At 44.1% G+C, this 14,165-nt stretch overlaps 1 protein-coding gene across 2 annotated transcripts in view; it reads right to left on the bottom strand.

The window, feature by feature from the left end:
* CTNND2 (catenin (cadherin-associated protein), delta 2) overlaps positions 1-14,165 on the bottom strand; it is a 914,052-nt gene that overhangs the window by 103,441 nt on the left and 796,446 nt on the right. For both annotated transcript variants that reach the window (XM_010833758.1, XM_010833759.1), the window contains one exon: positions 13,032-13,182. In XM_010833758.1, the coding sequence (XP_010832060.1) occupies positions 13,032-13,182 (151 nt within the window). The remainder of the gene's footprint in view (positions 1-13,031; positions 13,183-14,165) is intronic.

Genomic DNA, 14,165 nt, shown 5'->3' on the forward strand with positions numbered 1-14,165 from the left:
GCAGGTGTCTCACGTTGGGCTGTGCAGGTGGGAGGCTTGTATCGGACAGAATTTCTAAACTGTTTCCTCAGCATGCAGAAAATGCTAACGCATCCTGGGGTCAGAGCTGAGCCCTGCTGCTGGGGGCTACAGATCTACGTGTTTGCTTCTCAGACCTTCCTGCGGCCTAAGCACATCCAAGGTTCAGTACAGTCTGTGACCCATTTGTGGTACACAGCGTGGGGAGCTGTGGTCTGAGGAAGTGAGTTGAGACATTGTTCCCTGCAGGAGACCCCGTGGTCCAAAATGATTTGCTGGTGAGAGAGCCTGTGGGTAATCTCTCACACACACCCTCTATTCTAACATTTTAAGAGTGACAAGGTGGCAAAATAGATGTTTCTCCAAAGAAGACATACAGATGGCCAATAGGCACAGGAAACGATGCTCAACATCATTAATTATTAGAGAAATAAAAATCAAAACCACAATGGGGTGTCACCTCACACCAGTCAGAACTGTTGTTGTTGTTTTAATTCCTAAATTGTGTCTGACTCTTTTGTGACCCCACGGACTGTAGCCCACCTGGTTTCTCTGTCCATGGGATTCTCCAGGCAAGAATACTGGAGTGGGCTGCCATTGCCTTCTCCAGGGGATCTTCCTGATCTAGGGATCGAACTCTTGTCTCCTGCACTGGCAGGCAGATTCTTTGCCACTGAACCACCTGGGAAGCCCTTTCAGGAGAATATGACAGGTTAATCTTCCCACTCTAAGCATTAAGAATAATAATTCACAATATTAACTCCTCAAAAAGAATAGTGGTTATCAAAAGCTCTACAAATAATAAATGCTGGAGAGGGTGAGGAGAAAGGGGAACCCTCTTACACTGTTGGTGGGAATGTAAACTGTGGAGGTGCCTCCAAAGACTAAACATAGAGCTATGATATGCTCCTGTAATCCCATTCTTGGGCATAAACCCCTCAAAAGATGAAAACTCTAATCTGAAAAGACACATGCACCCCAGGGTTCATTATAGCACTATATACATGCCAGGGCACGGAAGCAACCTGTGTCCACAGAGTGATGAGTGATACAGAAGATGTGGTACGCATATACAGTGGAATATCACTTGGTCATAAAAAAGAATCCGCATCACCGTGGATGGACCTAGAAACTATTGTGCTAAATGAAGTTAATCAGACAAATACTATATAGTATCACTTATACAAGGAATCTAAAATATAATAGAAGTGACTTTATTTATAAAACAGAAATAGACTCAAGATATAGAAAACAACCTATGGTTACCAATAGGGAGGGTGGAGGAGGGATAAATCACTAATATGGGATAAACCGATACACACTACCATATAAAATATATAACCAACAAGGTCCTCCTGTGTAGCACAGGAAACTATATTCAATATAATAACTTAAAATAGAAAAAGAGTCTGAAAAAATGTATAACTGAATCACTTTGTTGTATACCTGAAACTAACCCAGTATTGTAAATCAACTATCCTTCAATTTTTAAAAAGTAACCCCCTTGCCTCCCCCCAAAAGAAAAGAGTAACAAGGTCACTTATAAGGAACCTGACTCACAGAAACACCAGGCACTATTAGTCTATGAAGTTAATATTCAGTTAAAAAGTTTAATACCACGTGCCATTTCATAGCTGTGACTCTGATGAGCAAATTAAACTGTTCAAGTCTGCAAATGAGGACCGTGGGAATTTCTTACCCTTTAATTTACCTTGAATACCCTCTAAGGTTGATGCTGGGATAGTAGTGACTCCTAATGAAATCAACACCTTGTACATTACTATATGCCTGCACCAGCCGGGTCTGTACTGTCTCAAGTTCAGTTGCCCACATTAAATAGTCAGGATGAGAAAATGTGGGATTCAAAGGATATTACATGTTTTCGGAAACAAGTCGTTTGTCTTTTATCATTTCACGCCAAAGCCGCTATTTTACCTGACATTGTTCAAAGACGTTATCGTATGCAAAATTGAACAGGGAATTTCATTTTAAGTTTGAAAAAATGAGTGTGTCTCAGACACGGTAAATTTTCATTAACTTTCTTGGTTCTAAGTGAAGGAATCTCTAAATTGCAACTAAGCGTTTTGAAAGAACTCTTAGGACTTTTTGAGGAGAGACTTCTGGGAACTGCCTGATTCTCTTGCTCTTTGATCCCAGTCTGGCAGAAGGGCTTTCTCTTCTCAAAGCATCTCAAGAAAAAGCCTGCTTTTTCTCAAGTGGCAAAATCTATAGCTCCTGGCCTGGATGCCCAGGTGCTGGGGGAGCTGCCCCTCCAATCGGTTATCGCCTTCTGGGTCCCTGGCCTCTTCTGGGGCTCGCTTCTGTCGTTTTTCCTGGCCTGGACGCCTCACCTCTCTACAGCGCCTGCCTCCTCCTCATCTCACTGCCTCGTGTGTCCTCCGGGTCAGAACCACTGGTCCATTCAATGTATGGTCTATGCACACACCCTCCCCCTGTTACATGTGTCCTTGTCTGCTCGGCAGTTCCTCGAGATCCAGGATACCGAATACAATCAGACACAAGGCAGAATGGCTAAAAGAGTATTCATTTTCAAACTTTTAAAGCACTTTCTAATCTATTATTTTTAGTATTCCTGAATAAAAATAACAACTTATTTCCACATGATGAAATCCACCCACCCACCCACCCACTTCTGGTAAGGGGAAAAGATAGCAGTTAACATGCAGAAGGAATACAACTTAAAAACAGGATTCTGTTAAAATCCTCTTTTCTATTTCTCAAGAATTGGGGTATTTGGGAGAGGCATTTCATTTCTAATGCATGCTCTCCTCCAAAGTTTTTCTTCTGAAACTGTTTGGCATTAAAATAAATACTGAAATGGTCCAAGTAAGGTTAGGTTTCTTTTTTTTTTTTTTTCTTTTCTTTGAGGTCTTTAGGCAGAGGTCCTGAAGTCTGAATCAACTGCAAATTGCTCAGTCAGTTTTGCCTTTTCCCCACATGGGAATATTTCCAAGGGGCCAATCGTTAAGTCTTGTTTAATAAAATAATCATTGGCTCTTCAATTTATTTACCATTTGCCCTTCCAAGGATTCTTATCTGCCAGACACAGCCGCCAAAATTCCCCAACAGGTGTCTGAAGTTAATTAACAAAGAACCCAAGTCTTTGCTGGAAAGGGAGGCAGCATTCATGAGATTAGGCTCTGGGGTTTGGGAGATGAGGGCTCTAACACAGGCGCTTAATCTGAAGATACCAAGTTTTGGCCAAAGCACACAGCTCTCTGGCTGCTAGAACTTGGCTCCAGAAATCAAGTTATTAAAAATGAGTCAGCAAAGGGTGCTCTGAAGAAGGACCTTGTCTGGGAAAGTGGGCTTCTTTTAAAAATACTAATTGAAATTACATGTGTTTTAATTAAAACAACATCTGCCAGGGTCTGAAGAAACATGTTTTGAAACGCAGAGAAGGTATGCCTCTAAAAATGTCCTCAAACCTACTTAATAAAGTAAAGCTTACACATTTCCCAGTGATAAGAATAACACACTGCCTCCCAGGTTGCACTGAGGTTTCCAGAGACTCGAGTCTTTCCCTGGGCACAGGTGGGATTCCCAGGGTTGGGAACGCAGATAAAGAAGGTGCCCATGAGGCTGTGGTGAGTGGCTTGTGAAAGGTCTGCCCTCCAGGAGCAAATACCCACATCCCAGGGGGTTCTGCTACATGGAAGCCACTACATGGCATGAGATGAGAAAGTAATAAAGCACACACATGTGTGTACTTAAAAGGTAGTGCCATACCTTTTAAGAGCCCTAGGAGATGCTGTGAGTACACCGTGATACTCTGAATACACAGAGGATGAAGACCAGGACGTGTTTCATTCCTACTGCTGTTCAGTTGCTAAGTTGTGTCTGGCTCCTTGTGACCCTATGGACTGCAGTATGCCAGGCTTCCCTGTCCTTCACATCTCCCAGAGTTTGCTCAAACTCATGCCATTGAGTCGGTGATGCCATCCAACCATCTCATGCTTTATTGCCCACTTCTCCTGCCCTCAGTGTCTCCTAGCTTGAGGGTGTTTTCCAATGAGTTGGCCAAAGAATTTAGACAAACTCTGAGGCATGATCTCCTAAGCAGCATCTGGAATGCAGCTTCATGGAGATGGAGCACAGACTTAGGTATCTATCCTGGTCGGGAAGATCCCCTGGTGAAGGGAATGGCAATCCACTCCAGTATTCTTGCCTGGAGAATCCCATGGACAGAGGAGCCCAGCAGGTTACTGTCCATGTGGTCGCAAAGAGAGGACACGACTGAGCAACTACCACCAACCTGTCCTCATGATTCAAGAACTGGGTAAAATATATCCCAAAGTATGGAGGAAGATTGTGCTGCCTGCTGTCTCTTCAGTCATGTCTGACTCTTTGCGACCCCATGGACTATAGCCTCCAGGTTCCTCTGTTCATGGGATTCTCCAGGCAAGAATACTGGAGTGGGTTGCCATTTCTTTCTCCAGGGGATCTTCCTGACCCAGGGATCGAACCCATGTCTCCTGCGCTGGCAGGCGGGTTCTCTACCACTGGACTACCTGGTGAAGATCAGTGCTACCAAGTCTAGAATTCCGTGGGTATACACCTTGAAATTTCAGCTGTGAGATCATTAAATAAAAGAGAATGTTTACAAAGCAGCACAACATTTAGGGCAGCTTGGATACAATGAAGGTTCCCCCACCCTCTTCCCCTCCCATGTCTCCAAAAAAAAGACATTGCTCACCAAGTAGAGATCTGACACAAGGGCAGCGGTTGGGGGGAAGGGGTGATTCTCATTCCATCAACATTACCATTTTCTTTATTCTGTCTTCATTTCCACTTAAAGACAACATTTTTATGGTGCCCTTCAAATATAATCAGCAACCACTGTCTACAAAGAATCATCAGAGTGGTGAGATAAAATCTTTTATCTTAGTATTTCAAACAGATTAGGGCAAGAAAAAAAGCTAGGAAGGGAATGCCCTCCCTAAAATGAATGAAAGGGATAATCAGACAGCCTTGAGGGGGGGAGGGAAATAGCAGTAGATTTGATGCTTCAATAATACTTAATTCCTGGGCAAGAAACTCCCTTTATTTTGTTCGTGATTTCGTGAGTGTAGGAAAGTGTGTGATGTGCATTGCTACGTGACCCTGGAGATTTGGGGTCCCTTCTCCTCCGTCTCTCTTGGGGGACAGAAGTGTTTGGGAGCCAGCAGACTTCCTTGGGAAATAGCCCTTCCTGATGCCCGCAAGAGTCGGAGTCTGGCGCTCCCTTTGAGGCTGGATCGGGTTGAGAAGGTGTTGGATAGAAGAAGCTCAGACAGTTGCTAAGGTGAAAAGATGGTTGGCCCGATGTCAAGAATGCATCAGATCATATGATTGTATGGAGGCATCCGTCTATGATTCCAAATGTGGTGACCCGATCTCCAGATGACGACAGAGCACAGGGAAAGGATCGTGCAGGGCAGAGAGGATGTGACTACAGGACTGAGATGAGCTGGGGAAGGAAGGGCCAGGTTCACACAGCAGCGAAGGTCCCTCTCTTCAGTCCAAGGAGGGGAGTGAAGCAGCCAGGAAGATACTCCCAGCATTTCAGCCTGGCTCGCCTGCCTGAAAGGGTGGCTGGCAGCCATCTCCCAGGGAAGCAAAGGGAGTGTGCCCTGTGAGCTCTGCCAATACCACCTGTAGCGGTGTAGCGGTTCTTCCAACCTTTAGGAACTGTCAGGGCACACGCAGAAAGCATTGCTATTTCCCACCCAACCCAAGCCTCTTCCAAAGTGGCAACAGAATGACTTTGACTTGAGTCCAGGATTTCTGGCAGCATCTGACCGTCTTTTTCCTCTCTTCCTTGGATGCTGTGAAAAGAGCATCCTCTTCCCTGCCGTCTCTCTATGTGGGATTCCCCAAACCTCCTCTAGATCTGCTCTCCAGAATAAATAATCCATGTTATTCACCCACCAGAGAATTAGTTTAGCAAATATGTACTGAGCACAACAAGGGCTAGGCATGGAAGGACATAGAAATAAATATGGTACCTGACTCCTGCTTATTATCTCATTGGGAGGAGATGCAATGCAATGCAGAAAACGTGAAAGACAGCACAAAAATAAAATTATATAATGGAAATCTGCTTCCCCGGTGGCTCTGCTGTTGTTCAGTCGCTCAGTCGTGTCCGACTCTTTGCGACCCCATGGACTGCAGCACGCCAGGCTTCCCTGTCCTTCACCATCTTCCGAAGCTTGTACAAACTCATGTCCATTGAGTTGCTGATGCCATCCAACCATCCTTGGTTACCCCCTATTTCTCCCTTCACTGGGGCTCTGAGTGATGACTGGGGGGTGTGTGTGGGGGGGAGGGGGGTAAATGCACAGAGATGAAAGCACAGGCCAGGGAAGGGAACTGCTCAGGGAAAGCCTTATAAGCAGGGACAATGGTACAAAGGCTGGTCTGGATGAAGAATTTATCAGAAAGAGTGGTTAGAGATAAGAGGCAGTTGGTGATACCACCCCAGTATCTTTCCTATCTAGTGTTCATATGTGAAAAGCTTTGTGTTTTGTTAGAGGTTTGCTTGTTCGCTTGATGGCAGAAGAAACACCTGCCGTCTTCATCAGGAACTGTTAACGTGCTGAAACGTTGGCATTTTGGTAAACGTGCTAGAGCAGGACAGTACTGTTTGTTCTTTTCGTCAAAGCTAATTATCACCATGAAAAAGAAACCCTTTCTGAATGATGAAACAACGCTTTACACAGGAGGATGATTAACATTTTTGGAAGGCTGCAAAGAAGTGGGTGGATGTGCAGTCACCTGGACCACAGCACTGCATCATTCAGAAGAACACAAATATCTCCCCGAAGCCTACTTATCACCTGATGGCAGAGACATCCACAGAGCCATGGACACAGCCTGAATGGGAAGACAGGGAGAGGCTGAAGATGTGACACTCTTTTTAGTACTATCTTTTTTAAAAAATCATTTTTTTAGAAGAAACCAAATAGGAAATAAAAAATACCTGGAGACAAATTAAAATGAAAGCACAAAACTCCAAAACCCACGGGATGCAGCAAAAGCAGTTCTAAGAGGGAAGTGGATAGTAATACTACCTTACCTTAGGAAATCAGAAAAATCACAAATAAACAACCTAATCTTACACATAAAGCAACTAGAGAAAGAATAAATAAAACACAAACCTGGCAGAAGAAATCACAAAGATCAGAGCAGAAATAAATGGCATAGAGATGAAGAAAACAATAGAAGAGATCAATGAAACTAAAAGCTGATATTTGAAAAGATAAAATTGATAAACCTTCAGCCAGACTTATCAAGAAAAAAAAGGAAAGGACTCAAATCAATAAAATTACAAATGAAAAAGAAGTTAAAATGGACATCACAGAAATACAAAAGATCATAAGAGATTATTTACTGCAAGAGTCCCTTGGACAGCAAGGAGATCAAATCAATCAATCCTAAAGGAAATCAACTCTGAATATTCACTGGAAGGACTAATATTGAAGCTGAAGCTCCAATACTTGGGCTACCTGAAGCAAAGAGCCAACCCACTGGAAAAGACCCTGATACTGGGAAAGACTGAGGGCAGGAGGAGAAGGGGGTGACAGAGGATGAGATGGTTGGATGACATCATCAACTCAATGGACAGGATATTGAGAAAACTCCAGGAGCCAGTTAAGGACAGGAAAGCCTGGCGTGGTGCAGTCCATGGAGTCACAAAGAGTCAGACACGACTTAGGAACTGAATGACAACAACTATATGCCAATAAAATGAACAACTTGGAAGAAACGGTACAAATTCTAAAAAGGTACAACCTACAAATTCTAAAATTCTAAAAAGGTACAGTCTCCTAAAATTGAACCAGGAAGAAACAGAAAATATGAACAGAGCATCACAAGTGCTGAAATTGAATCTGTGATTTAAAAATTCCCAACAAACAAAAGCCCAGGACCAGATGGTTTCACAGGCAAATTCTATCAACCATTTAGAGAAGAGCTGACATCTATCCTTCTCAAAATCTGAAAAATTGCAGAGGAAAGAATACTTCCAAAGTCATTCTATGAGGCCACCATCACTCTGCTACCAAAACCAAAGATACACAAAAAAGGAAAATTATACACCAATATCACTCATGAACATAGATGCAAAAATCCTCAGCAAAATATTAGCAAACAAAATCTGACAACACATTAAAAGGATCATACACCACAATCAAGTGGAATTTCTTCTATCAGATCCTCATAGAGCTTATGGGGTAGAGTAATTATTGTTCAATAGTTTATTTGAACTTTTTCGTATCATGGAGTCCAAGGAAGATGAACCATTTCTTAACCAGAGTTATGGTAGCTCCCTCCACCCTTAATTAAAAGAACAATCTAAGAAGAGATGTAATTCAAACTGGACCCCCATGATGGAAACAACTGGATTCCTTCTGAAATTATGAGTGTCTGTATACATCTAGCAAACTTTAGTAGACAATGAACTGATTTTTGGATGATTTTCTTTATTAATATAAAATCTTTTTCTTTATTTAATATATATTTTTTTGCTTACTTCAAGTTTTGCTGATTTGCAGTTCACTATAACATGACGGCCAGACAGGAAAAAATCATTAATAATTCAGTTATTCATTCAGCAAATATTGATGAATCCCTGGTATGGGTCAGGTGGTGTTCTAGGTACATGATCTACATCAGTAAACACAAAAGATGGAACCTCCTCTTCTCAGTAGGTGACATTCCAGTGCAGGGAGACGGACAAGAAACAAGATAAATAAATAATATGTTCCATGTCAGAGGGTGATTAGTGCCGTGAAGATTGATAAAGCAGTAAAAGGGGGTAGGATTTTAAGAAGAGGCACCAGAAAAGGTTGTTTTGGGAAAGTAACACTTGAGTAAAGACCTGAGGGGCTGAGGAATAACCACATGGACATCTGAAGGAAGCGGAGATGGGGTGCAGGGAGCCGCATGCTCAAGGGCCCTGAGGCAGGCTCGTGGCTTAGGTCATGAAGGAACCACGTGAAGCAGCGGCCAGTGAGAAAGGAGGTGGGGCTGGAGAGGGAACAGAGCTGGATCCTACAGAGCTGCGCAAACAAGGACGTTTACCTTCACACTGAGAGAAACGAGGAGCTGATGCAGGGTTTTAAAAGGAGAAAAGACACGCAGTAAGGTTTTGACAGGACCACTCTGGCTGCTCCTTTGAGAGTAGATGGTGGCACTGGGGTGGGGGGCAATGAGACCTGGAAAGTGGCCATGGAGGGTCAGGTTCCGGGAAAATTCAGAAGGAAGCCAGACCTGCTGATGGATTGGGTATGAGAGTGCAGAATCAAAGGACCATTGCAAGGACAGGTCACTGCGGGGAAGCCTGTGGAAGGACTGGGCTTGGGAGAGAAGACAAGGAACTCAGGTCTGGAGACGTTGTATCTGAGATGCCTGTCAGACCTCCCGTGCGCGTGGTGGACAGACTATTGCCGGCAGAGATGTGAGATTCATGCCAGAGGTATCCACCGGGGAGTTTTCAGACTATCTTTAATACCTGGTCACGGAAGCTTTGAGGCTTCCCAGGCGGTGCAGGTGGTAAAGAACCCAGCTGCCAATGCAGGTAGATGTAAGAGATGCAGGTTTGATCCCTGGGTCGTGAAGAGACTCTGGAGGAGGGCATGGCAACCCGCTCCAGCATTCTTGCCTGGAAAGCCCCATGCACAGAGCAGCCTGGTGGGCTACAGTCCATGGCGTCACGAAGCGTCAGACATGACTAGAGCATTAGCATACATACACACCCCAAAGTTTTGATTAAGCTGATAGAGAAAAGTCCAAGTTCAATTTTGTTTTTGTTCTTGGTTCAAAGTCACTGCAGCTTTCTTTTCAATAGATAAAGTTCTGTATAGCATTGTCTCATAAAAACCCATTACTTTGATACAATATTTAAAGCAAAAGAGTTAGCAAAGGTCATGTTTCCTTTCTCCCAGACAGAAGAGAATAGTGTGCTATTTTGTCCAATTCTGCTTTTCTTACTCAAGGAGAAAAGATATTGATTCCTTAAAGCCTATGACTGAGATATTTTCACTCCTATTTTTAAACGGCTGGCTCCCTTTCCTGTCTGGTGACATTTGATAGTAGAGGCTTAATTTAACATGGGCAATATGGACTTCCAAATGTTCCTGCCTCAGAGACAGTTCTAGATAACTGACTTCCTGGAGAGAAGAGACGCCTTGAAGCTAGAAAATCCATCAATAGTTCCCTACTTTGTTATATTTTAAGCCACGGAAAGAAATAAAACACACAAATGCACTACACCTAGTATTCGTATCCAAGTAGCAGTGATTAGCTATTGATTTTTCCTCCAGGTTACAGAGGAGCGCCAGGATGTGATTGGAAGCCGCTGCTCGCTCCTCTGAAACCAACAAGGAAGGAAAAGGAAAGCAAATACGCAGGGGGCTAACGGTGTAGCTTAAATACGTAACATCTACCACCCACATTTAAATTCAAACTAAGTATAACTATCAAGTTGTGAGCTTATTTCATGCCTGATGATGCACTGCAAGCATAACAAATAACCGCATTTATTAGACACAGATTTGAAACCTGGTCCCTGTGAATGAATAAGTGGCTTAGAAGACCCACAAGGGCTTCCCTGGTGGCTCAATCAGTAAAGAATCTGCCTACAATGCAGGACACCAGGTTTGATCCTTGGGTCAGCAGGGTCCCCTGGAGAACGAAATAGCAACCCACTCCAGTATTTTTGCCTAGGAAATCTCATGGACAAAGGAGCCTGGCGGGCTACAGCCCAAGGGGTCACCAAAGAGTCGGACATGACTTAGCCAGTAAACCGAAAGAGACCTGCAAACACTTGATCTTTATTGGAGGATATGATGGCTATTGTGGGGTGGAAAGTGGCTGGTTCCCAGATCACCAAGGGCCTAGTATGTCACCCTCAGGAATCTGGATAATCTGTGTATGAAATTTGAACCCATGCCGGGTATTCCAACTGCCCCAGGAATGGAGTCATCCCTCTTCACTCACTCTCACCTGCTTCTCCCAGACCCCCTGAGGGTGCATAACCAGAACCTTTGCCACGATGCGTGGTTCAGCTCCCTGCTGTCTGATTCCCGCTGATACCTACTACCTGCATTCAAACTTGCCAGGCTTAATGCTGCACTGATCAACCACCCTGCCAGAGTCATCTCTTTCACCCCAGGAGGTCATTGGTCTATGGGGAGGTTGTCTCTCTCCCTGGGCAGGTCCTGGTGGTTCATCAGTTCTCCAGGCATCAATCAACCTTGGCCTGAGCATCCTCCCAGTTACAGGAGGAGGGATCAAGAGCATCTCTTGAATCTGGACAACCTGGACTCCCATCCCCACTGTGCACCAGGCACACCAGGCCCTCAGAGACCTTGAACCCCCATCAGCCTGCTCCCAGATCCCCTTCTGGAGGGTTGTCTGCAGAGGCCGCTCCTCTAGCTTACATAGTCTTCCCCTGAAAGAACCACAGAGCCCCATCTCATTGGCTTCAAGTCTTTGTTAGCTTCGCAACAGCTGTCACCTTGACTTTGACCTCTCAAACCCACAATCCCTGACGTTAAATGAAAGAAGCCGGATACAAAAGCTCACATCTTACATGATTCCATTTACATGAAATATCCAGAATAAGAAAATCCAAAGAAACAAAAAGCAGACTGCTGGCTGCCAGGGGATGGGAGGAAGGGGAAATAGGGAGTGACTACTTAACGGGTACAGGGTTTGGGGGCTTCCCAGGTGGCGCTAGTGGGAAAGAACCCACCTGCCAATGGAGAAGACAAAAGAGACATGAGTTCCATCTTGGAACTCCAGGAAGATCCCCTGGAGGAGGGCATGACAACCCACTCCAGAATTCTTGCCTGGAGAATCCCATGGACAGAGAAGCCTGGTGGGCTACAAGTCCATAAGGTCGCATAAGGACACGACTCAAGTGACTTATCATGAACAGAGTTTTCTTCAGGGTCACAAAAATGTTTTGGAACTTGACACAGGTGATGGTTGTACAACACTGTATAAATACTAAATGCCATCCAAAAGGTATATTTTAAAGTGATTAATTTTATGTTATATAAATTTCACCTCAATTTTAAAAGATCGCAACCTCACCAGTGACAGCGTGCCTGACCCAGCACCTCTTTCCCCCACAGAACATTTCAACCACACCATGGGATTCATATGTGTCTTTTGTTGGTTGCCCCTGTCAAGAATGTAAACTCCACAAGGGCAAGGCCTTCTCTCTGTTTTGATACCATCTCGAGGCCTAGAGGGCTTCCCCTGTAGCTCAGCAGTAAAGAATCCACCTGCAATGCAGGAGACCTGGGTTCGATTCCTGGGTTGGGCAGATCCCCTGGAGGAGGCAATGGCAACCCACTCCAGTATTCTTGCCTGGAGAACCCATGGACAGAGGAGCCTGTCTACAGGCGACAGTCCATAGGGTCACAAAGAGATGGACACGACTGAACGCTAGGCATAGAGCAGGCCTGGAACACGAGGTCATGGGCAAACATTTGTCGAATTGATAGACTTATGGATGATCTCTTTAATGCTTCATTAATGAAAGATCCTCCCTTTCTTGAATACTAAACTAAAGGCAGATGATTCTTGAAAAATAGCACTGGAGAGCCAATCTGGTCTAATGTAAAAATAAATTTTAACACAGAGAGGAGAAGAGCCCTGCACCCCATTAGAATTCCAGTTCACAACATGGAAAGCATACAAACAGCCTGGCAAGGATTTAGAGGATCAGGACAACGGTATCCAGTGCTCAGCACTGCGGTAGTTTTTAATTTGCAAGGATTAGGAATGTCAACAAGCTTCGCGTTTTCCTCTAAATTCTCAAAGATAAATTAGCGCATTGATTTCCGCTAGAAGGAGAGCTGGAAAAACAAGGTCTCTGACACATGCTCTGTTTCTGCATGCGCATATATGTTCTGCATGTGGGTTCAAACACAGGAAATGCATTATACTTCGATTTAAAAGAAAAAAAGTGGAGACGCGGTGAATCGGAGGGGACCTACCAATGAGCTCCTTATTCCTGACGTCCAAGGCCATGTTCCGGAGCGCGGTGGCCACTGCGCATACCACACGGTCATTGTCGATCCGCAGCAGCTCCACGAGGATGGGCAGGCCTTTCTCTTTCCGGACAGCAGCTCGGATATATACAGACCACTGCAAATGAGGGGAGGCCAAGGCGTTAGGAGCTGGGGTGGGCAGAAACCCTCCAAGCAAACAGCGCCTGTGGGTGTTCAGACTGTCATCCACAGGCGCCAAAAAGGCTAAATTATCAAGACCTCCTTGTAGAATAGGTTGAGCATGTTAGACAGGTATTTAAAGGTTTTAACTTTATTTTTGCCTCCAACATAGGATAGAGGGTTCAGGGTTAATCAGTCCATCACGCTTCATTTCTCTGGTGCCAGCTTTCTCAGTCTAAGAGTTAGAAAGACATTTGTGTGGTGTCTTTATACCTGATACTTTAAGATATGGAGGTTTGGGACAGGAAGGGCTGGTTATTGACATGAAGAGGAAAAGAAATCCTGGAAAAAGTAGAAAATGATAAATGGTTGCACACAGGTGATTTAAAAAAAAAGAACAAAGAAACTTGAATTTGGAAGTGGGGCAGAGAGATCTTACAGAAATTACTGTCAATTAAGTTTTTTGCAGAATAATTAGGAGGAAATAAATCGGAAAACAGTATGGCCGAGGAGAGGTACATATGACATCAAAGACGAAGTGTGAAAATTATAAAATTCAAAAAATTAAAATATATTATATCCAGGGCCATAATTCAATGTCTAATTTATAAGGTAAGCATACAATTTGTTTTGAGTTAGTGGTGGTTGGCCTTAGTAGAACACATCTAAGGCTTTTTATGGAAACGTATTTGTCATATCAGGACAATAAAGCATTCAGATTCATTGAACCAAACACAGGTAGGTTCAGGTTTTCTAGACATTCGAGTATACACACTTTATACTCCTGTACCATGTTCCAGAGAAGAACGTGTGCCACAAAAATCAACCAGTATAAGGGTTTAATCGGTTGCAACTTCATTTATGAGCTAAGAAAACGAACTTCATAGCTCGAGGTTCTGGATTCTGTGGCAGAGTCCTCCTGGGGACCACCGAAGGTGGACAGAGTCCCCACCCTCCCCG

The sequence above is a fragment of the Bison bison genome, unplaced genomic scaffold (genome assembly GCF_000754665.1).
Source record: "Bison bison bison isolate TAMUID 2011002044 unplaced genomic scaffold, Bison_UMD1.0 scf7180017863887, whole genome shotgun sequence".
Taxonomy (NCBI): Eukaryota; Metazoa; Chordata; class Mammalia; order Artiodactyla; family Bovidae; genus Bison; species Bison bison.